The sequence below is a fragment of the Cuculus canorus genome, chromosome 3 (assembly GCF_017976375.1).
Source record: "Cuculus canorus isolate bCucCan1 chromosome 3, bCucCan1.pri, whole genome shotgun sequence".
In the NCBI taxonomy this organism is placed as follows: Eukaryota; Metazoa; Chordata; class Aves; order Cuculiformes; family Cuculidae; genus Cuculus; species Cuculus canorus.
In genome coordinates this window covers 62,389,646-62,411,760 of record NC_071403.1, presented here as the reverse complement: position 1 = coordinate 62,411,760, position 22,115 = coordinate 62,389,646, and the positions used below count along the sequence as shown (strand labels likewise).

The 22,115-nt window shown below is 43.1% G+C and overlaps 1 protein-coding gene across 2 annotated transcripts in view; it reads right to left on the bottom strand.

The window, feature by feature from the left end:
* The window catches only part of SLC35F3 (solute carrier family 35 member F3), a 178,131-nt gene that overhangs the window by 44,426 nt on the left and 111,590 nt on the right, over positions 1-22,115 (bottom strand). The window contains exons 1-2 of one of the 2 annotated variants that reach the window (XM_054062670.1): positions 17,729-17,956; positions 3,089-3,413 (exon numbers count right to left, since the gene is read on the bottom strand). In XM_054062670.1, coding sequence (XP_053918645.1) covers positions 3,089-3,413; positions 17,729-17,804 — 401 coding nt within the window. In that variant the 5' untranslated portion in view covers positions 17,805-17,956. Of the gene's footprint in view, positions 1-3,088; positions 3,414-17,728; positions 17,957-22,115 lie in introns of those variants that run through there. The other variant, XM_054062669.1, reaches the window with a different exon arrangement.

Below are 22,115 nucleotides of genomic sequence, written 5' to 3'. Positions count from 1 at the left end.
TGAGCATGGGACAAGTTCTCCCTGAGCAGTCTACACGTGGGAACAACTTTGGCATTTGATGGAGCTGCACAGGTTGCTGAGAGCAGTTTGGATGAGAATGCATGAGTTTTGGGCTGCTTTGAAGAGTAACTCTCTTCCCCATGCTGTGAACACTTTCACATGCTGTGATCGTCTACTTCAGGTTAAATAGTTCCTTAGCATGCAATACGGGTCAATCAGAAATCCTTAATACTTTACATTATGGCCTAGTTATCAAAATCTTATAAAGAAACAAATAAACCGACTCTTAAATGTAATTTGCTAGCATAAAACTGGTGGCAAACTTATTACAATTATATGTGCTATAAAACGGGGAAAATTCTGTGCAGCTTTAAACTGGCTTGTGTCTATGACACTTATGTTCTTCTGTGAGACTACAAAACATACAATTCATATATTTACAGCATAGCAAATAGCAAACATACTAGTACAAAATAGGAATTTAAAACCATAATAAACCATATAATCTCGACAGGAGGAACTATACATCTCTTCATTGTTACTGCATTTTATGATTCCTCTTTTGCACATTTTTCCTAATGGTTGTTGTTCCTTACATGCTCTTTAGCTGTACAGCGAGATGAACCAAAGCACGCCTGCTGGCTCAGACCCCGTGATGCCGCCCACCAAGGAAGGGGCGGTGTGAAGGCACTGCCTGTGCTGTGGTGAGAGGAGGCTGAGCTGCCCAGCTTGCTGAGGAGGAGGCGGCTGCACAGGTGTCCTTGGGGAGCTTTTCTGCCAAAAAAATTAGGTGCCTGTGGATTTCAGCAACGTGTGTAGGCAAGATCTGAGGATCTCTACTACATCACTGCTAAGGTGATTTGATATCATATTTCCCTCTTTTCCCACTATCACCTTTTCATTTACCTCATTGCAAATTCCTGCCAGAAAGCTCAGGTAGTATATAACATACAAATTAAGGTGACAGATAAAAGAAGCAGCAAGCGATTGAACAAGTTGCTTGCTAGTTCCAGGTTGGGACTGTCTTATTTTAACTACCCAGAAGGCCATGCCAAGCCTCCCTAGCACGTCCAACTGTGCCTGGAGTGCAAGCTTTCCTGAAGATGGTAATTCCTCATATTGAGCTGCAGTGTCTATTTGTGTCTCTCTATATGCATATATATAATATGCAAAAAGGGGATAATAATTAAGAGGAGATTCTAGAATTCAACACTTGCTTTTTCAGATGTATGTGCATGTGACAGCCACAATGGAGCAGGCAAATGAACAGTAATTCTCTTTACAGTAATTCTTACGCAGGACCACTGAAAGGTCTCAGTGTAGATAGTGGACACGCTGAAGCAGATATTACATAAACACACGATAAGGGACAGAACTCCCTCTGAAGGACTGCCTCATTGAAACAAACAGAGAGTATAAGGAAATAGAAAGTCTGTAGTGATTTGCTTAAAACCACAAAACAAATCTGCAGCAAAGCTAGTGACCAAACCTCCAAATGCCCAAGTCTAATCTGACATTGAGAAAAAACTCTGTAAATTAACCCTATTCCACCTGCCGGTCAGACACACAAATGCACACTCTTTACTAAGCCTGCTGCAAGCTTCCTTGTAATGACATCCCCCTGCACCCCAAACAGGCTGCAGGGCTTGCACCTGCTCTTCAACTCAGCCATCATTTAATTAAATGGAAGACATAAAACTACCAACCATATCAATTAACTGCAGCAACAAAGAGCGTGATGTTCTGGTTTTAACCCCAGGGATCTGGCAAACCGCAACCGCTCACCCCAGAATTCAGCAGTATTTAAAACATTACTTGAGAGCAGCTGGAAAGAGAAATACTTAAAACCTAAAGAAATGAAAATGGAGTTGTTTTGGGCTAGCATTTGTTACTGGTTTTAGATCTAACCGTTGCTTTCTCTGACCTCCATACTTCCCTCATTTCTGAAGCAACTACGTTTGCTGTAAACAACAAACATATACTGAAGACTGAAGTAGAGGAAATATGGCATTTTATTAAAATGCCTTTAAAACTTCTTAATACTGCTGTAGAACCTGCAGTGAACAGTGAAATTCCTTTATCTGCAGCCTCAAATGACACAGAAGGTGAAGAAGCTGTAACGATGGCTAAGCAGCAAAATTTCAGCATTTATAATCTTAATCCTACTCATCCGAGGGAGAGCATTTTCTGACTGCCCTATTTTCTTACATTTTTCCTGTAGTAAGTTTCTACTTCACTGTTGTGCAGCTGAAAGCTAAGAAATGTGTATTTCTTACTGTTTACCTTCTGAGCTTCTTCATTAAAAGGCTGTGAGCCCCACTGTGTAACAGAAGGGGAAAACATTGTTCACATCCTTCCATGTATAGGGAAGCTCTCTGACATAAGACATCTTGATGGCTGAGTCATCCCATCTGTCCCAGATACGTCTCAGGCCAAAATGAGATGAGATGAAGAAGCACTCACCAAGAGGCACTCCTTCAAGCAGCCAGAGTATCCTCAGCCCGTCACAGCGGATGGGCACTCAGGGTTTTTCCATGAGTGCTTCAGGCTTTGTGGGTTTGGCTTGCTGTAAAGACAAGGTGTGCCGAAGACAAAGTGCTGCCTTTGGTTATGACTGCACTTCCTCTCAGAAATAAACGCAACGGTTCGAGTTTAACGAGGATCAGACCTTGGTCTTTGATGTCAGGGGTGTAATGCCAGGAAAATACTGCAGTACTTCTTACCTAGCAATTCAAGGCACTGCACTAGTCCTGAATTTGGAAACGAAAAGCTTATTTAGCTCACTCAGAGACTGCCTTAAAAAGTTAGCTGTGAGTAGAGGAAGAAGACATTAATAATGGACTTTCATTATATAATTAATATGTATTTGAAATAAATCTGGATTTCTTACTGTTGGAGTGAAATGGTATTAAGAATAATAACATACTACCTAGCATAGGACACAATGAATCCAGAACATCCTTTAGCAAACCTAGAGTGGGACGCAAACAGAAATTTGATTTAATTGATTGACCTGAGTAAAATGTCTGCTGGATGTAGAGCAGCATGCAAGATCTGCAGGAGAAAAAAAATTAAAAAGCTCCCTTACCTGTATCTTTCCTTTGGAGACTGCTTTTCAGCTGACTTAAAAACATGTCCAAGATAATACAAAGGAAAGAATAAAAAGTTCCAGTTTGTTGCAAACCACGTTAGAGTGAAGGGTGCATCGAATTTCTTAAAGGTCAGTTTTGCTAGCTGGGTTGACCCCGACCAGGAGGAGCAGACACCCAGGACCACGGCCACACCCCAGAAAATCTTCTTGAGTTGCGTCACAGAGCATTTCCAGCAACAGCGGTTCACCCTTCCACCGCCTTCTGCCCCAGCTTGCATCTGTGCTTCGGCTGGGGCTGGAGACTCCCGGGAGCGCTCATCCCCTATGGAGAGAAAAACACAAGGCTTACTAAGGAAATCCAGGTTGCACTTCAGTTTTCAAATTCTCGTCCTTTCTGAAGTCACAGGGAGGTTTTGCCAGCAAACCCCCTCGCAACAGATCTTGCCACAAAATGTCCTTCATTTTTAGATCACTACAAAACCTCTGATTCAACTGAGGCACGACTACAATCCAAATAATAATTATCACCTCTAGATTTAGGAGTCACCACGTAAAATGGAAATGAAAATTACATGTTGCTCTGATATACATAGAAAGGCGTAACACACCACTTAAACTGATGCTGTTAGGATACGTAAATGAATGAAAAATACGGCATTCAGCTTAATAAAGCAGCAAAGGGGATTACAATACCACTTGGAATTACTATTGTCTTGGAAAATGCAGAATTGGGCAATTTATGGAATATGGCGCTTCTCAAAGGAGAAAGGAGACAATGTATTTAATCCTTCAGTTAAGCATGACCACTGCAACATAAATAGCATGACTAATACTGAACTTGGATGACCAAATTTTTCAGTGATCCCTAGCAAAACTGCTCTCCTGAGGCTGTAACCAGGTGGCAAAAATTAGACCAACCCACAGACTGCCCTGAAGAGCATTTCAGATGAGACAACCCTGATTTTTTTTAGTTTGAATTCTGCACGAAATAAGACTGTACGGGAACTCTGCCCTGGTATAACTAAGACTAGCACGCTGGTGGAAATTTCTCTATTAATACCTTGCCCCTTACATCCTTAAACATAAACTGTTATGGCCCTGCTATACTACCAGTAATGGCAGATACTGTATCCAGCTTGTGAATGAATGAGAGAAGTGAGGTTAGGTGGTTCAGCTCCTATAGAGATCAAAACAAGCTGACAGGCCTTAGCAGCAGGTCACTGCCTTTAGGGCTTTCATCTGCTTTTCTTGCATTCACCTCATTCAACATCTGCTAAAGCCATCAGTCACCCATGTGCAACACTCAGCAGTGATTTCTGTTCAAGTCTGACTTCGGTTTAGTTGGCCCATTGACTTGAAGGAGGATGTAATAGTATAATGATTAATGTTGAAAGCCAGGAACCTACAACTTCAAAAGTGTCCGGAGGTCACTGCATGCACTGAAATGTGAAAAGAGAATTCTAAGTACAGCCAGGCCAATAAGAGACTATATTATTGCTAAACATTTATATATGTTTAAGGCAGACTAAGAGAGATCCTTTCATTTCCAAAACTTTCCTTATCCTGGTGAAAATCAGTATTTGGAATGCAAAATCTCTTAAAATCTCTTATTTCAGATTAATCTATATTTGTATTTATATGAGCCAATACTCTATTAAAGGTTTATCTAATGGAGACAACTACTTAATTATTTCTTCACAGATAAGAAATGCATGATCTCAGCTAAGAGTACCATTAGGCTGCCTAGTAAAGCCGTATTTTATCACAGGAAAAACTGTGGCCTCTGATATCTTGAAATCTAAAAAGAGTGTACAGCAGCAAAGGTATAAGCATCTAGTCTCTTTGAGTGGCCTTAAGAGAGGTGGGGATATTGCTGATCTCTCAGCTTATTTCAGTTTTCAACAGAAGATTGTGTGGACAGTTTCCCACATAACGGGAGATGCACCAGCAGGCCAATGAATTACCCAAAGTTAACATGACTTTGCATTAACACGTAATGAAAGGTTACAAGCTACCTGCTAGATGTTAGAAGAAACCAGAATCGAAAAAAAAAAATGCCTGTGCACCCCTAGCTCATTCAAAATAATTACAATACATTTTATTTTTAATACATTGTTTGTAACTAATGCTTCTTTCCTCACTCGCTTCACAGACCTGTCAGGGTTCAGTTTACCAAACAACGGTACACTGATTTCTTTTAACTTCACCATGTAATTGGCAGCTGCCAGTGCTCTCTTCACTGACCACCACAAAAAACCTGCAATGATCACTGAATTTTTCATTTCCTTCCAAGTTTTTCTGCTGGGTGTTGTTGCTAGAACACCAAACACTTCATACACCCTAACAAACACCAGTGTCTTTCCCAGAGACTGAGGGGAGAGCTGAGCATAGAAAAAACCTCGAATCTAGGCAGCCAAGGTGCCAAGTGAGAGCTTAGGAGGGATTTGTGAGACTGTGCATTCCTCCACTCAGCTTACATCTCTGCAACTACTTGGAGAGGTGGGCAAAACTACAAGATAGAGAGCGGGCTAAAAGCTGTCCCTGTCTTCTCTGCAGTTATTCTCCCAGGAAGCAGGAAACTAGTATTTAAAACACTCCTGCAGAAGATATTTAACACTAGGGAACTTGCCTCAAGCCACCAGAGTATATGATATCCCAAGACACATAGGTGCTCTGAATCACAACACTGAAGTGGTGCTATTTTTTCTAAAATAAGAATTGATCACTGAGACAGCAAGATAACGTCCGCTCCTCCGGCCCAATAGTTCTGGCAATCACTGAAAAGGGAGAAGATCACAACTATACCATCTGATGCACCAGATATTCAAGATAAAATAACACAGTGTTTGATGGACACCCCACAACAGCCATCAGTGAGGACCTTCTCCCCGATAAGGGCTGAAGCCACATAAAGTTAATTTTGTGTTATATACACCAATTGAAACATTTATTTTCAGTGAAGGCAATACTGCATGTATCGCTTCTGAAGTGATCTTGCAGTTTGAGACTTACGTTTCTAGGGGTGCTCATTCTCTGGATGCATTAACTTGCTGGATGGAGTAAAAACTTATCCTAGGCATAATGGGCTTCAAGATGATGGGCCCCTTATTTTGGGGTAAAAATCACTGACCCGGTGATTAGTAATTATCAGATGAGACTTCTTTTAACTATCTGTCAGTGAAATTGCATCGCGCCTTATAATCTCCTGTGCTGCCTTAGGGCTAAACACCAAATGGGCCCAGCCTCTTCCAGTAGATGTGGCACTGTCCTTGAGGATACCTGGGATGTATTGTGCCCCAAGACAGACTGTCTTTGGAAATGGTGGACGCTACAGATGATGTACACCCATGTCGGCCCATCCTCCTATTTACCATGCTGGGGATTTGCCTGCCAGCTGGCATGCATAACACCCAAAGCTGTACCTTTCCCTGCCCCGTCCCTCCCCATGGGAACAGTTTTTGTCACCCAAGTTGCAGGTGCACAGACGGGATGACATCAAACCTACACATGGATGAGAAACACCTCGCTCTCTTTCAAACATTACTCAAGGGCCAGCTGGCAACAGAATGCACATGAATTTAAAGAAGGCAAAGGGGCTTTTCAAAATGGATGAGACAGGACACTTAAGAATTTTATTTCTGGACATCCTTCTCCAGACTTTTAATAGGTTTCTTCCTTTACCCCTTGCAGCAGACTGCTCTGTATGCTACTGAAGCCCCCAAGAGAATAAATCAAGATGCTGAGCTAAAGCAAAAATGCCTATCTTGCTTTTAGTAAATTTGGCTTTAAACTCTTCCCTTTCTTCATTCATTTTCCTGTTTCGTAAATCCCAACTGGAACCACTCTTCCCTCCCTCTCTTTCAGCCAACCTCTGTCCTACGGCATTCAGAAATAACGCAAGGAAATCACCTCCAATGCTGCTGCCAGTGTGATTACCCGCAGGGATCCTCAACCTCAGAAAACAACTCCGTTTACTCGATTATGGATAAAACCCCTCTCAGCTGTCTTCAGATACCTTTGGTAGGGACATTTAAACCTGAGCTACTTGCTCCTCTCTCCCAGTTGAGATCATGGAAGAAAACAGACACTGGAAGACACAACATACCCCACGCAAGGAAAATGCCATAGAATCACAGAATCACTAGGTTGGAAGGGACCCACTGGGTCATCAAGTCCAACCATTCCTAACACTCTTACTGACTACAGATGCTTGCACTAGGTTAGAGAAAATCCCCACTAGCAGTGGTAACGCCTTCAAATAGCCTGTCCAGACCACTTCAAAACTCCTTTAAAGCTTAAGACTCCTGTGCACAGCTAGCCAGTTAAAGACTTACCGCAGCACCACACTGTACCTCACTGTATATGTTAAAAATGTAATACTGATAAAAACCAAGAGTGACATTTGCCTTCTCAGTTTGAGACATCTGCTATGCAGACTTGTATATCTGAGACAGTCATTTGCACTTTCTGCATAGCTAGTAGACAAAAAAAAGACATTTCCATAGCACGATTTATATTCTCCTAAGTAGACGATTAAAACAAGCCAGATGAATCACCCTCTCCAAGCGCTTGTTTCTCTCCACGAGCTCTAAACAGTCTCGGGCGACAAGCTCAGAAGTAGGTGTCTGAAGCTGGGTGAGATGAGTCCCACCTCTCCACTGCTGCTCTCAGGAACAGAGGAAGCCACCGCAGACAGCACTGGTAGGCTCAGAGCTGGGCCCCGCCACACAAACATATTTAACTGTCACCAACAAACTGCTTTAGCTGTTGCCATCTACTCAGCAGGTAAGTAAAAAATGTCTTACAAACACACTGTGTGTCCTTGCCAACCCTTCAGAATGAGAAAGTGACCCTCACAGGCTAAGGTCCTGCCTATTAGGGACTGAAACACATGCCTAAAGATAACTCCCAGCTTCCCTAGGCTACGACTGTGCTTCAACGCAAGCAATTCTTAAACAGCTCTTTCAATCAGGCTTCTGGAAAACACAAAAGGAAGAATCCTCCCAGGTCTCTATGACAATTACAAATGAGCCATCCTCAAGGCACTTCCATTTTTCCAGCCTCTCAGATGTTCTGTGGATGCTTGGGCATTGCACAGAACAAGTTTGTAAAACCTGTATTATATGCTTATCATAAATAAGGGAAAAGGAGCTGAGGCAAGTCTTGTAAGACAGTGCATAATCCTCAGTGTGGTTAGATCTCGACAAATCTGTGACATCCAGGAGGACTGGAACTGGACCCTAAATGAGGTATGTTCTCATAGCCTGGAATGCTGTGTGACTTCCTCTTCATCCAATACTTAACTACACAGAGAGATCAGTTGGAGACCATTAGTTTCAATGCAATTACCTATCAGTCACAAACATATCTAAGAACACACATGATGATTTCTGGTGGTGGTTTTCTGCTATTTGCAATGCTATTTGCCTCAGTAGCAGACTCCCAAACTCCTCAAAGTGTTCTTATCGCATTCTTGTCTACCACACCACCCATGCATTATTTAGTTGTCCAGGACTTTTGACCTAATCTGTTAAAAAACAGCTGAAGCGTCCCTCATCCTGTGAAAAAAAGACACATTTGAGAGTTTCCATCTCCCATCTTAAGAGTCATCTTCAAGAAATATTCCCATTCTATATTTGAAATAGTCATTGGAGCAAGGCCTAGAGCCTCATTTTTTCTCCTCTGAGCAAATAAATAAGGATGTTTTCTATTTCAAGCAGACCAGCTTTGCTGATACCTGGGTTGCCCTGGCCTTTGAAGGCCTGCGGATTAGGGCATCCATTTGAGCAGACAGGATCCCTGCTCCTTCTAGCACAGGGGATGGGAGGCTGCTCTACACACTGAGCTACTGAAGAGGAGCACACACTCCACCTCCACTTTTTGAAGGAAAGGGATCAGTCACTTAGCTGCCAATTCAACTCTAAAACGGAGAAGTCAGGGCTAGAAAGAGTGAGCAATAGTGAAGAACAGGCATCTTAGCATTACATAAAGCACAGGTGTCTGTTCAGCATTATCTACTGATGAAGCTAGATTATTCATCCTGCAGCCTCACTAGTGTCCTCTGACAAGGGTCAACAGGCATGTTGATAAAAGAGATGGACTTTCCCTTTCTAGGTTTCTAAGAGGCATCTTACAAAAACCCACTCCAAAGGGTCTTACAGATAACAAGGAACCAGGGAAGGTGCTGGAATGGATAAAAGGTTTGGTACAAGATAGGAAATCAGTGAGGCATAAATACAGCAAAGCAGGAAGCCGCTGAAGCTGTGCCATCGTCTGTTGTGGGACCTGCAATCTTCACCATAACCAGAGGTAACCTGAGCAAGAGGTCGATCTGTGAGGTGACAAAAATTTCCCGACGATGTGAAGTTAGGCAGGTCATCGGGGTAAGGGCCAGCTGTGAGGGAAAAGAGGCTACGTGACTGGGTCATAAATTGGCAGATGGAGAAGTGTGGTGTGGGTAGGAGTAAACAATCCACATGCTGCACACTCAGCAGTGGGCTCTGGCCATTGCCACCAGGGATCCTGAGCCCTTCACAGACCTCTCCACAGAAAGGGCAACCTGGTGTTCAGAAGAAGCCAATAAAGCAAAATAACTGCCAAAAATTACTAGGAACAAAGCAGACAACAGAAAAAAAATGTTGTCTCCTACTGCAGCTGTCAGCACACCCACACTGCAAGAGATGCATCTCAGGCTAGAAAATACATCTTCCTGATCAATTCCACCAAGCTGGAGACAGGATCGAATGGACCTTTGGTCGGGCCCCATATGTCAGCTATGCACGTGATTTTTGAGGAAACTGCTATTAGGTTCCTACACGGAAAGGGCGAGTCTCTGTGGGTGGTTGGCAGGTGGGACCACAATGCTTAGTGTTTGAATGAGTTTAGGTTTGTGCACATTTCCCTAAGTTTCCAGTCATGGTTGGTGCTGAAGGTCTAATGGACCAATATTGTATTTTTTAATTAATAGCAATTAATGTGTTGTAATGGAAAAATGACAAAATCCCATAAACCTTTATTAAATCAGCTTTTAAATGAGAGTATTTGGTCAAAATGGCATTGCACATATGGATTTTTAGATGCTATTTGGGAAACCGTAAAAGTTTAAAGCGCTCTCTTTAAATACCTGGCTTTTACAGTAACAGACAAAAATAATTTTACTTAATTTGATCATGGAACGGCATGACTAAATTAAGACTAAATCAATAAAGCAGATAGTTTTAAAATCCACAGTAGAGGTTATTTTCAAGAACAAAAACAGGGTATTAACCTACTAGGTCAGAAGGTCTGCATTTGCTTGGGGCTACAGAATAAGGGATGTAAGTATCTGGAAATGGGTAAAACTGCATGAACACAGATTCAAAGCAAGATAAATGCATTCTGAGTTCAGATCCTCTTGCTATTGGAATTCATAATATAAATCAACTAATTATACAAAATAAAATGCTACAATAATCCATGCAGGCTATTCAGACTTATCTGATCATCTCACCATAATTTCAGCAGGGTGAATCATCAAGATGATTCTCCTGTTACCTTGGCTGTGGAAATCTGTTCCAGATCACTGATACCACCAGATCATCCATGTAGCTTAACTTGCACCGAATAAGCATAGGTTTCTAGTAACAGATACACCCAAATCCTAAAGTATTACTCATGGATATACTGTGTTCTATCACCACTGGCTATCATATATTAATTCCTGTTTTATCCTGTGCTAAACATCATACCTAAGCTTGCTAAGAGTTGGAATTAAATGATCTGCACATATTTGATGAAGATATGCTAAATTCTCCTCCTTAGCAAACACATGCCTTTCTCCCTCTGTCAAACACTCCAGCAACGCTTCCTGCAAAATTTATATTCTAATTCCAGTTAGTAATACAGAAAGAGCTGAAAAATTATCAACTCCATACTGCAGCAATTTGGACTTCAATCCATTTAATTTCTCTTCAGAGACAACTGCTTAGTAATTCCATTAAAATTATTGCATTTGAATGAGCCTCATTAAAATACTGTATTCCACTTTGAATTTTTCCAAGTGGGGAGTTCCCCTAAATACTGTCCTTTTTATTATTAATCAGAATGCATGACTGGAGTCCAGAGTGAAAATGGAAGATACTGGGTGCTTATTACAACATCAGCATTTTGGTACTGGAAAGTAACAGCTATAAAAGCATATAAAGAATATCATGATTATAAGATACATATCCCTGACAGTATGGAAAAATATATACATATGTTTTCTTTACTCTGCATTCCCTTCTTGCATAAAAATTGGACTGGAGCTTACAGTGAGTGACCTGGCAAGGCCACTGGGAGTTTCGTGATTTACTTTGAGGAGACCAGCATCTCTGTGGAAGGAGAACTTCCATTATAACAAAAGTAAGCTATGACTAAAAATGTGTTCTGGGCAAATTTTGATCAGGGTCTGGGCAAATTTCATCCCCAAAAAAGCTTTTGAGAGATGATCTAGTGAAAAAGACAGACTAGACTCTCTGCAGGCAATTACTGTATTAATTAGTCAGGTGTTTGAGCGCCACACATCTTTCTTGAATAATAGTTTTATCTCCAAGAGAATTCAAGTAATTATACTAACATAAATAGCACATTTATAACAGTACATATATACAGCTATTTATATTAAGAGGTTAGTGAATTCATGCTAACTATGGGGCTCACATTTTTTTTTTTTTTTTATTTGAGGAAGACTTTGGCCAGAAATAGTGATACTGAGCAAAATGTATACCTATTACTTCTAGAAGAGCCAACAAATAACTTTTACATAATCAAAGTCTGCCAAATCCCATGGCAAAATTCCTGCTGTGAGCTGGACTTCCAAAATTTCCAAGCTAGATACCCCTGCATTACGTCCAGGTAGAGTGGATCCAAGTTCCTGGAACTGGGCAATTAACTCTGGGGGTGATACCTGGCTTCTCCAATACATGGTGCCTACACATTTGGTAGGTAGCTCTGCCTGAAAGTAAACCATATCTGCTGCTAAAAAAGCCTTGTTTCCTGCTGCCTTTGATCTTATGCTGCAGTGGCTGCCAGCAAAACTCAGTGAAGATTACAAAGTAAATTTATTTATTGGCCAAATTCCTGCTCTCCAGGATGCTATCCAGGTCTGCAGTGGCATCTCACAGTTTATAATTAACAAAGATTAACTGGGATGTGAACGGAAGGTTGACGATAGTACTCCAGCCAAGTGGAGGGAGCTGCTTAGTATATGTGCTGCGCTGAGTATGATGTGCTAGGAAAGCTACAACATAAATAATGCTATATGCGAGGTTAATAATGGGAAATTGCTTGGGAATTCATGTTGAGCTATCATAGACTTTTATGATGAACTATCAGTCTTTTCCAAAATCTGTCACTCATACTGAACTGCTTCTATGTTACAAATCCTACTGTCTGTGATGGTCAGCCATTACGTAGGAGGGACAAAATTTCTTTTACAAGAATTATAAAATGAAAATAGGAGACAACGAATGATGCATTTTGATGACTTAATATTTACTTTTTACTAGTTCTTGTTCCAAATTCTCATTAGCAATCTGCTTATTTTTTGAGTGCAAATGCCTAAATTGATGCAAGATGACTAGAAAATGCACCTTGCTTCATTTAGGAGTAAGTGGATGAAATGTAAACAGCCTGTGATCTGCAGAAGGTCTGACAAGATGATCGAATGGTTGCTGTTATTCTTAAGTTCTGTCACTGTAAATGAAACTATTGTTTGTCCATAGTGTATATATATTGGATCATTTCAGACACTAAAGTAAGGAAGCCTGGATATATCTTTAATAACTTATATTTCTGCTTCATGATGCATTAAAGCTCCTGCTCCGACATTAATTTAGTAACATCAAAATGGCCTAATTTTATTTTTTTATCATTTGAGGAGGGGACATACAGTGCAGAAATAATGAGTCACCTCCAAACCTATAGCTTATGAGTTTGCACAGGCAGATGGTACATGAAGCAACCAGTGGGACACAATCAAAGATGAGTTGGTGGGAATCCCCAGTGAGTAAGCTTCAGACAGCTAAGAGTGGCTCATTTTGAGGCTGTTTAAAGCCTAAGAGAGCATGGTGCCATTTGGGAAGGGAGTCAGGTGTTACGCAACAAAAAACTCATGCCTTTTGAACAAGATCTTGGGTATGTGCTCAAATACACTGTTGTGTTAATTGAAAATACTGCAAGGAAGAGAAAAAATGGGCAAAAGTTGCCCTGGGGCAAAGCCAGAGTGTCATTAGTGCCTAGATGCATTTAACACTCAGTACCCACGGTAAAGACGCAGGCATACAGGCTGATCAAAAGTGAAGATTTTGCGAACGACTCCCTGCAGAAGCCAGCACACATATTCCTTGTAAAGACCACTTCAGTCGGGAAGTACACACAAACCCACATCCCTGGCTGAGCCACCAAACCACTTGTCTCTCCCGCTCTTCAGCTGCTTCTGTATTCTAGAATGCATTAGCACTGCCTATTTCTATAACGTACAGCTCTCACATGAAAGACCAGAGAGCCTCATTCTTGCTTCTCCAAGTGCTACTTCCTGGATGAGATTTTCACAGTGCTCAAAGTACAAACAAGCACTACCTGACTACCAAAACCTTTAGATGCTACCGTAGAACACTGCTAGCGATTACACAGTTTGCAAGCGATTTACTAAGAGATACATTCATGCAGCATTTGAGCTTATTTCCCGAAAAGGAAGTTGTAGTAGGAACCTGAAGTCACAGATTTCAGTAAAAAAAGTCTTCTCCCACCCCTATTGCATCAATTTGTGACAGTGCCCTCCCATGGCCAGAAAACACGTGTGGGAAGTTTGGGTGTCCATTCCTATCAATTGTAGGTCTTATCTTGCCTGGTCAGTGAAAAGATGTACTGCCTGTTTTTAGGCAAGTTGCTTCATTCTGCAGTTTCTCAGCTGCTCCATCTGCATTATGAGGATAATAAGAATTGCATCTCTCAAAGAATCAGCCACTCATGAAAGCTTTTGCTGTGCTTGGGATCTTCAGTCTGTGCTTGCTAAAGAAGTGAAAAAGATTTATTATTAAAGTGATTACAGTGTTGATACGCTTGTGATCATTTCCCTGCAGGCATGCAAAAATACTAAAGGCCAAATTAATTTCTCATTTGTACTTGTGCAAATTCCCTGCAACACCAGCGATACAGACAAGGTTACTCCAGCTGAGCATGTGGCAGACTCTGGTTCCACAGCAACTCAGTTTAGATATTTAAGTGTAATAATTGAAAGCAGAGAGGTATAATTTGCCTTCTAAGGAAATCTGAATATCACCAGTCACTCTTCCTGACAGAACAGTGCTATAACAGAGGAAATGTGCTATACAGGGATGCTGCAATACCACTTCCTTGGTGCTGGAAGCCTGGGAATAAATAGCTCTAAAAAGGGGCTAATTAAGTGGAGGATGGGTTTTCTCTGGCAAAGTGATTTCCCTGCAGCTCCTCACGAAAGCTGACGTTACCTGTCTCTGGAAGATCCCAAGATGCAGAGCAGGGATGGAAATATCCACCTTCTCAAGGAAGGGAAATCAGTCCGCAAAGTACACCGTGCTTTCACGTACAAATAGGGTGAAAACAGTAAGTTGACTAGTCCAAGAGGAATGGCCACTGTGGTATGGATAGAAACTGGTGAGGAAAACAACAACAGAAAGATGAACAAGCACAAATCAGGTACTGAGCCTACATTTCTCAAAATATGAAGTGTGTGCAACAGTACCAGGCACAGAAAAGACATGGTATGGTTACTGCATGCCTGAATGATGCATGTAGATACAGTTGTCTTGAGAAGTGCTGGTACAGCAGGCTCAGAGCATACTGATGATTCAATCTCTGAAAAAATCTGAAATGGCAGTCACGCTTCTGCAGGAGCACAAAGTCCCTATCTCCCTTTTAAAGGAAAGAAGCTACTGCACCGACAGGAAAATAGAGGGAATGCTGGAAGGCCTTACAGCGATGCATATCAATGAAAAACTCCTCTTGGCTAACTATCCTAGAGTGAGACATATTGCCAGCACTTCTGCCAAAGATACTTGAAATGCTTCGATAATGGTTGATAGGGGAGAAAATAATCACAACTACAAAGCAGAGGAAACCTTCTGCTGTCTTACTTTTGCAGCATTGGTTGCAGCATTGGTTACAGCTTTGGAAGAGACTTGGAGTACCAGAGAACTTCAGGAAGACAAATCTTTGCCAGAGGTATGGCTGCTGGACTAAGGGAAGCAAGCAGTCCACGGTATGCCTACTCCTTTATTTTTACCTATTAACTACATCTCGGCTTTTTCATATGGCTTTAAATGCCATTTGGCAACAGTAGTCAATAGTAGTTTGAAAGGAAATGTTGTCAATTGATTTGGAAAGAGAAGCTCTCAAACAAAGCCAGTCTGTTTCATTAAAAAGAAGTGTACAGAAAATGTAACTCCCACCTGCCTCTGTACAACTTCTGGGCCCTATCATACATCCGCAAGGCAATTTAGATTTTGCCACTAATGATAAAGTAAAAAAGAATCTGAAGTAAAGAAGAGAAAGTCCAACTAGGTCAACAAAGTCCCTGGTGGGTGGCGACAGGGTATCTGAGAGCTGGTATGCAGAGCAGGCATAGAAATGCTTGAAAGGATTCTATTTTATGTCACAGGGAGAGACTGCACTGCTTCTGTTGCTATATAAGACAGGCAATAAACTGTATTTGAACTGGTAGAAGAGGAATGAGATGACCCATATTTCAAAGCTGGAACCTGGTGGGTTATTATTATTTATGATTCATAAAGCATATGCAGTGCACCAAAAGAAAGGGAGATGTACTTCCTGCCCAGAAGAGCCTCCAACACCAGTCTTGAGAAAAACACTCTACTGTGCACAGGGCTAACTCCGAGAGCTTTTATTGTAATTACAGTGTAATGAAGAGACTTCTTCTTTCGGCCAGAATACTGAGATCTCCTTTCCTACCTCTACAGCAGGTGGTTCATATCTTGGGGGAATGCAACAGCTGTATTCTCCATGAACTGAAAAAAACCAGCCTTTAGGTACTCATGATTTTCCACTTTTACTTGCTGATTTTAGTTCCTTCCTCTCCTTGGGCATTTCTGCATTTTCTCACTTTCTCGTCTACAGAGCTGTTGCTACCATCTTTTCCTCTTTGCTCAGCTTTTCAATCTTGCTTTTCTTCTTCATGAGCTTTCTATGGAGTCTCACGTTCATATTTTACCTCCACTTGTTCAATCATTTCCTTTTTTTGAGTTGTTCTTCTTTGCCTCATCTTGCTCATCCCTTTTTGCCTCTCCTCCCTCCATTCCTCTAAGCCAACATTTTTGCTCTCACCAACCATATTCCTTCAACCAACTACCACATCACCCAGTGGATCCTCCAAATCAGTGGCTTCCTCTTTGCCCTTCCTTCGGGAACTGAGCTCCTTATACACTCCTCTGATGCACTCCTCTTCCTGACCAGCACCCTCCTTCTGTTTCTCCTGCTTCTGCATCACCCCCCTCCATCTCACCTGCTCTCCCTCTCCAGGACATGGTCTACAGGTAGGTTTCTACCCAAGATTGCAGCTCCTTGACCCAGACCTCCCCACTGGCTATGCCCAGAGTTTCAGAGTTCTCTGGGAAACCCTCCCGACCACATCATTGCCCTTTGGCAGGTCCCCAGCCACGATCCCTGAAAGTCTCCAAAAGCCCTTGTGGTCCCTGAAGGTCTGCCAATCCCCCCACTGTTCTCAGGCTCCTAATGTCCCCCCTGGCCACAGAGCCCCAAGCCCACTGCTACTATATATCTGGATTGGCAGCTAGAGGTAAGGACAGATGGTTGGGATGCTGTATGAAGAGGGCGCGTAGCTTTCCATGGTCTGCTTCATTTCATAGAATAGTTTGGGTTGGAAGGGACCTTAAAGATAATACAGTTACAACCCCTCCGCGATGCGCAGGGACACGTCCCACAATTTCCTTCTTACCGGAAAGGATAATTTACACTCCCCAAATAATTTTTCTTAATTTGCCGGTACTATATCCCTCTTTCAAGTCCACTGCGTTCCTCCCATCGGGGCTCCAGTCTGTCCTGCATCCTCCCTCTCTCCTGCCAGGGCTCTCGCCTGACAGGTACTTGCCTAGGAGCTCGGCGGCTGCTCCCGGGCCCCAAGAGGAGCTGCAGGAGAGAACCTCTGCCTCTGGAGTGCTGGGGAGGAAAGCGCCAGCGATGCCCGGCGGCTGCGGGGTCGCGCATCCCTCAGCCGCCGGGCATCGCCCCGGCACCGCACCTGATTCCCCCGGAGCATCCTGCGTCTCGGTACCCGGTGGCCCTGGAACATCCCCCGTCTCGGTAGCCGGTGGCGCCGAAGCATCCTCCCGTCTCAGTACCCGGTGGCCCCGGAACATCCCCCGTCTCGGTACCCAGCGGCCCCGGCGCATCCCCCGTCTCGGTGCCCGCTGGCCCCGGAGCATCCTGCGCTTCGGTACCCGGTGGCCCCGGAGCATCCTGCATCTAGATACCTGGTGGCCCCGGAGCATCCTGCAACTCGGTACCCGGTTGCCCAGAACATGCTGCATCTCGGTACCCGGTGGCCCCGGAGCATCCTCCGTGGCGGCATCCCCCGTCCCGCTCCCAGCGCCGTGATTTTACCTTCCACTTTGGTGAGGGTGAGGACGGGGCTGTTGCAGGCGCTGAGGGGGGCCACCCTGGCCGAGTGCTTCTTCATGGCGAGCCCGTCGCCCGCAGCCGCCTCCCCGCCGCCCCGCGCCTACATCCTGGCGCTGCCCCCGGCACGGCTCCCGGCCCGCCGCCCTCTGCCGCAGCACCGGGCGGCGGCGGGGGCTGGGGCTCGCCCGCCCGCCCGCTGCCGCTCGGGGCTGCTGCAAACCCGACGTCAGCGGCACGGCCCCCCCCCGCCCGCCCCCAGGGCTCCCGGGGCCGCCCCTCGGGGTCGAGGGAAGGATGGGGAGCGGAGCGGGGGGCTGGCGCCCAGACGCCGCGGCGAGGGGCGCTGCGGAGTCCCGCTCGGAGCTCCCGTGCCCGGCCGGGCACCGCTCCGGCAGAGCCCGGACCGTAATGCGGCTGCGGACACCGCTGTGCCGGGGCTGCCCGGGGAAAGCCGCGATTCCTGCTGCCGCGGGGCTCCTGGCTATGCACCGTCTGCTTCGTTTCCTTCTTACTGCCTTGTCGGAAAGAATAATTTATACTCTCCAAACCATTTTTCTTTATCTGCCCGTCCTATATGACTCTTCTAGTCTTTTTTTCAAGTCCGGTCGCTATTCTGCGTCGATTTTCACCCATGCCTTTAGTCATTTCTACCATCCTTTCCACATCCTTTTGGTTCCTGCTGTGTCCCTTCTAAAACAAGACCAAAATTAGACACAGCATTCAAGACGCGGATGCACCATTGATTTATTGATACTATCCCCAACAGTTGCAGTAGCATACTCTGCAGATGTCTTAAAAGAGCTCACCAATTTATTTCTGAGGCGTGAAACAAAATACCCCCATATGTGCATACAGGTTAGGTTAAAATGTGGTATTTCACAACTTCTTAAGGTTGTGTCTCCCCTGCCCCTCCAATAATTTTAGGGCCCCCAGTTATGACATACGTACAATGTGCGGTAGATTTTCCCTTCTGTCAATATGCAAAAGTCTACTCAGTATTATTTAACAAGACTTAGTGCAAGTAGATCCAGGAGAAAACAGATTCCAATGAATGAACATGAAACATAAAAAAGAACACATCGCTCTTAGCAAAGCATTATGTTTCGTAAGACACTGAGCATGGTGAGCTCAACACCCTTTAATTCCAGTGATTTCTTCTGTGAATATGAAAATACTTGGCACATTTACCAGGTTCAGATACGAGATGCGTCAGCAGACAAAAATGCAAATACTCAACATTTCTTAAGACTTGGTCAAATTAAAATAAGTGTACTTCGCAAACAAGACTGGGCAGCCATCAATACTCCACAAACATTCCAAAGTCTTTGTTAATTATATAAATACTAACTATTGAAAAGCAGCCCAGACAGACTGTTTAGCAAACTGTGGGAAAAAAACACCTTACTTGTGCTGTCTGGACAGCTCATATATTTAAGCTCATATATTCTTGATGGGTCAGATCCGGATTGTTAGTTCGCACAGGTCTCGTCCTGTGATCTGCAGTCTGATGAAGCTCAGGGATGGTTTACATTTCTTATGCCTCTTCCATGTCAGCCTTTGGGACGAGCTTTGTAAAAAAAAACCCAAACATTAGGATCCTTTCAAAGTGATCCTTCTGGAGAGTATATTCATGTGCTCAGTGCTAAGACCACAAAAGCTTGGATTGGTCAAATGAAAAAAAAACAAAACCAACAAACCAGCTGTCTTTCATGGTTATTTCCAGGCCTTCTTAGTAGAATTATCTGATCCATTCCTATGATGTTACAGATCATAGGCATGGTGGGAACTGCGGTCCATCTCATTTAAGTGCACTATTTTATCTTGGAGTCCAATTAGTTTCTGATCTTTGAAAGAAGTTACATAAAGAGAGGCAGATCTCACCTTGGATGGTTCTGACCATAAAATATTTTGCAATGTTGCAGTACCTTTTATCTGAGGATTTCAAAGCATGTTATAGAATATTAATTCATTTTACACTGCATCTGTGAAGAAACTTCAGGCTCACTGGTGGGTAAAATACAGCCATAGAATGTAAGAGACTCCCTCAGATTCGGAGGACCAAGTAACATCAGTGAGGAACAGAACCCGAATAACCCTGGCGGGCTTCTGTTCTGAACTTAGCTTCCAGGATCATCTGAGCCTCTGCTATGTAAGTAGAAAACTACTAAATCAGGATTTTTACATCCAAATTTAGCTTGCATTTCTTAGAGGTAAATGGCTGTGTAAAGCAGGACAATCAGACTACTGTACTGGCAATATCTTGTAATCAATGGGACATTCATAACAATTAAAAGGATATTTATTAAAAAGTCTTTGTTGCCGGGCATTTCTACTCTTTCCTTTCTGAAAGGCTTATGCTCTCTTATTTTTCAAAAGAAAGCATAGTAAGTACATTATTTTACTTGGAAGATGGTGTTACTCACCTAGAGAATCACATTGAAAACAAGACTTTTTGATGGCATGTTGTTTTAACTCTGCATATATTTAATATTGCAGGAACCGTAGAGTTGTTAACGTGCTTGAGGCTTGCGATGTTTTATTCAAGCCTAGAACTCTAAATGTTAAAGATGCGTATGACAGGAAATATCTCTTGTGGCTGGCTGGATCTCTGCTTGCCTAGATGAGGATGGTGCTCAAGTGCACTGCTTGACAGAGACTGGCATGCCTCTGCCAGCTGGTGCTGCAAGAGGGCTAGGAAGCGTCTAAGCCTTCAAACCTCCTGTGCTTCCTTCTCCTCCACCCTAGTTGATGCCTTGCACAACTACACTCAAGACTCACCCCTCTGGGGTGAATTTAGTCACCTCAGAGAAGGTTTCGAAGGCACCGAGGTCAATTAGCATCCAACAAAGAACGGTTTCAAATTAAGGATAGGACATCCAGCCACTTGCAGGCTTTTGGAAATCTTTTGCCCAATGCATGTGTGAAGTATAGCTAATTTGGCTCATGCAGTCTTATATGGCTCTGCTCAACCCTGATTCCAGAGCATTTTAATTCTATCAATCTCGATTTCTTTTGCTGCCCTTACAGGTACACACACACCTGGTCACACTTAGGTCAGGGATTCATACTAGGCCTGTGTTACACTGTGCATAAAAATATCAGGCAGGTAGCACAGTAACAGAAAGTTGTTTTTATTTAATGAAGACTAGGGTACCTGAGGACTGCATTCCAAGCGGTCTACAGTGAGAGCTGCATTGAGCAGCAGGCTTGGTACTTTCTGTAACGCATATCATCCTGCAGTCTGCTCACCTCCCTAAGCTTTAACACATTTGCGGCTAGATTGCATTTCATTTAATTTACATTAAGCATTTTACAGTATGAGCAATGCAAAACTGGTGTACCCAGGGTAACATTTCAAGTCAAATTTAATACTCTTTTTCCTTTACAACAGCACTCCCATATTCAAAAAGCAAGAGGAGAAGGTGTTAGATGTCTGGGCTGCAGACAGCTTACAAATGTGGAGAGAGAATTCTCAAGGCTTGAAAACTGTAGAAAGCAGACTTTCATTTTTGATAAGAGCAAGGATGCTTCATGTGAGAAGGGCAAGGTTGGATTAAATATCCAGAATGAGATACCTAGAATCTGACCAGTTTGAAGAATTTGTGGTTTGATGGAACAGGTTTTGTTACAGTCAGTTACACTTCTTCATCTTACATTAAGAAACAGAACAGGGTGCCCAAAGAGTTGGTAGATGCCTCATCCCTGGAAACATTCAAGGTCAAGTTGGATGAGGCTCTGAGCAACCTGATCTAGTTGAAGATGTCACTGCTCACTGCAGAGGGGCTGGACTAGATGGCCTTCATTGACTCTTCCAATCCAAACTATTCTCTGATTCTGTGATTCTAAATTAACAATTGTTAGGTTCTGGTTTTTTACACATAAAGCTACGTATGAGTGTGCTAATACCCAGCATCATACTGTTTTTAAAGCTTACCACTTTTCTGAAAGATTTCTTATTGGCACACAAAGGTAGATGTAAGACAAAACTAAATTCTCATAGTTAGGTATGTAACAACCGTTGACTTTTACCCTATTAACTAGTCGTCTAACCACCATGAAACACGCAGCCAGCTGGTAATGTGCACAGTTGGTACTTTTCCAGTTCAGACATTTTCGTGTTTAGTGTACTCATTAAAAGGACATTTATTAATTTAAGTACTTGCCTTACCACTGAGGGCAATAATTGTTGTGCTTAGCAATCCTAAAGGAAATGGAGTGTGGACTTCTACTTGTGTAGCCAATTTCCTAATAGGCTCCATCTCATGCCAGAATAAATTCATCTGCCAGGAGTCAAATACATGCATGAAACCTACGCTGCTCACAAACTGTCAGGAACAGACCACCGTTTCCTCTAGTTAATTCAAAGTTA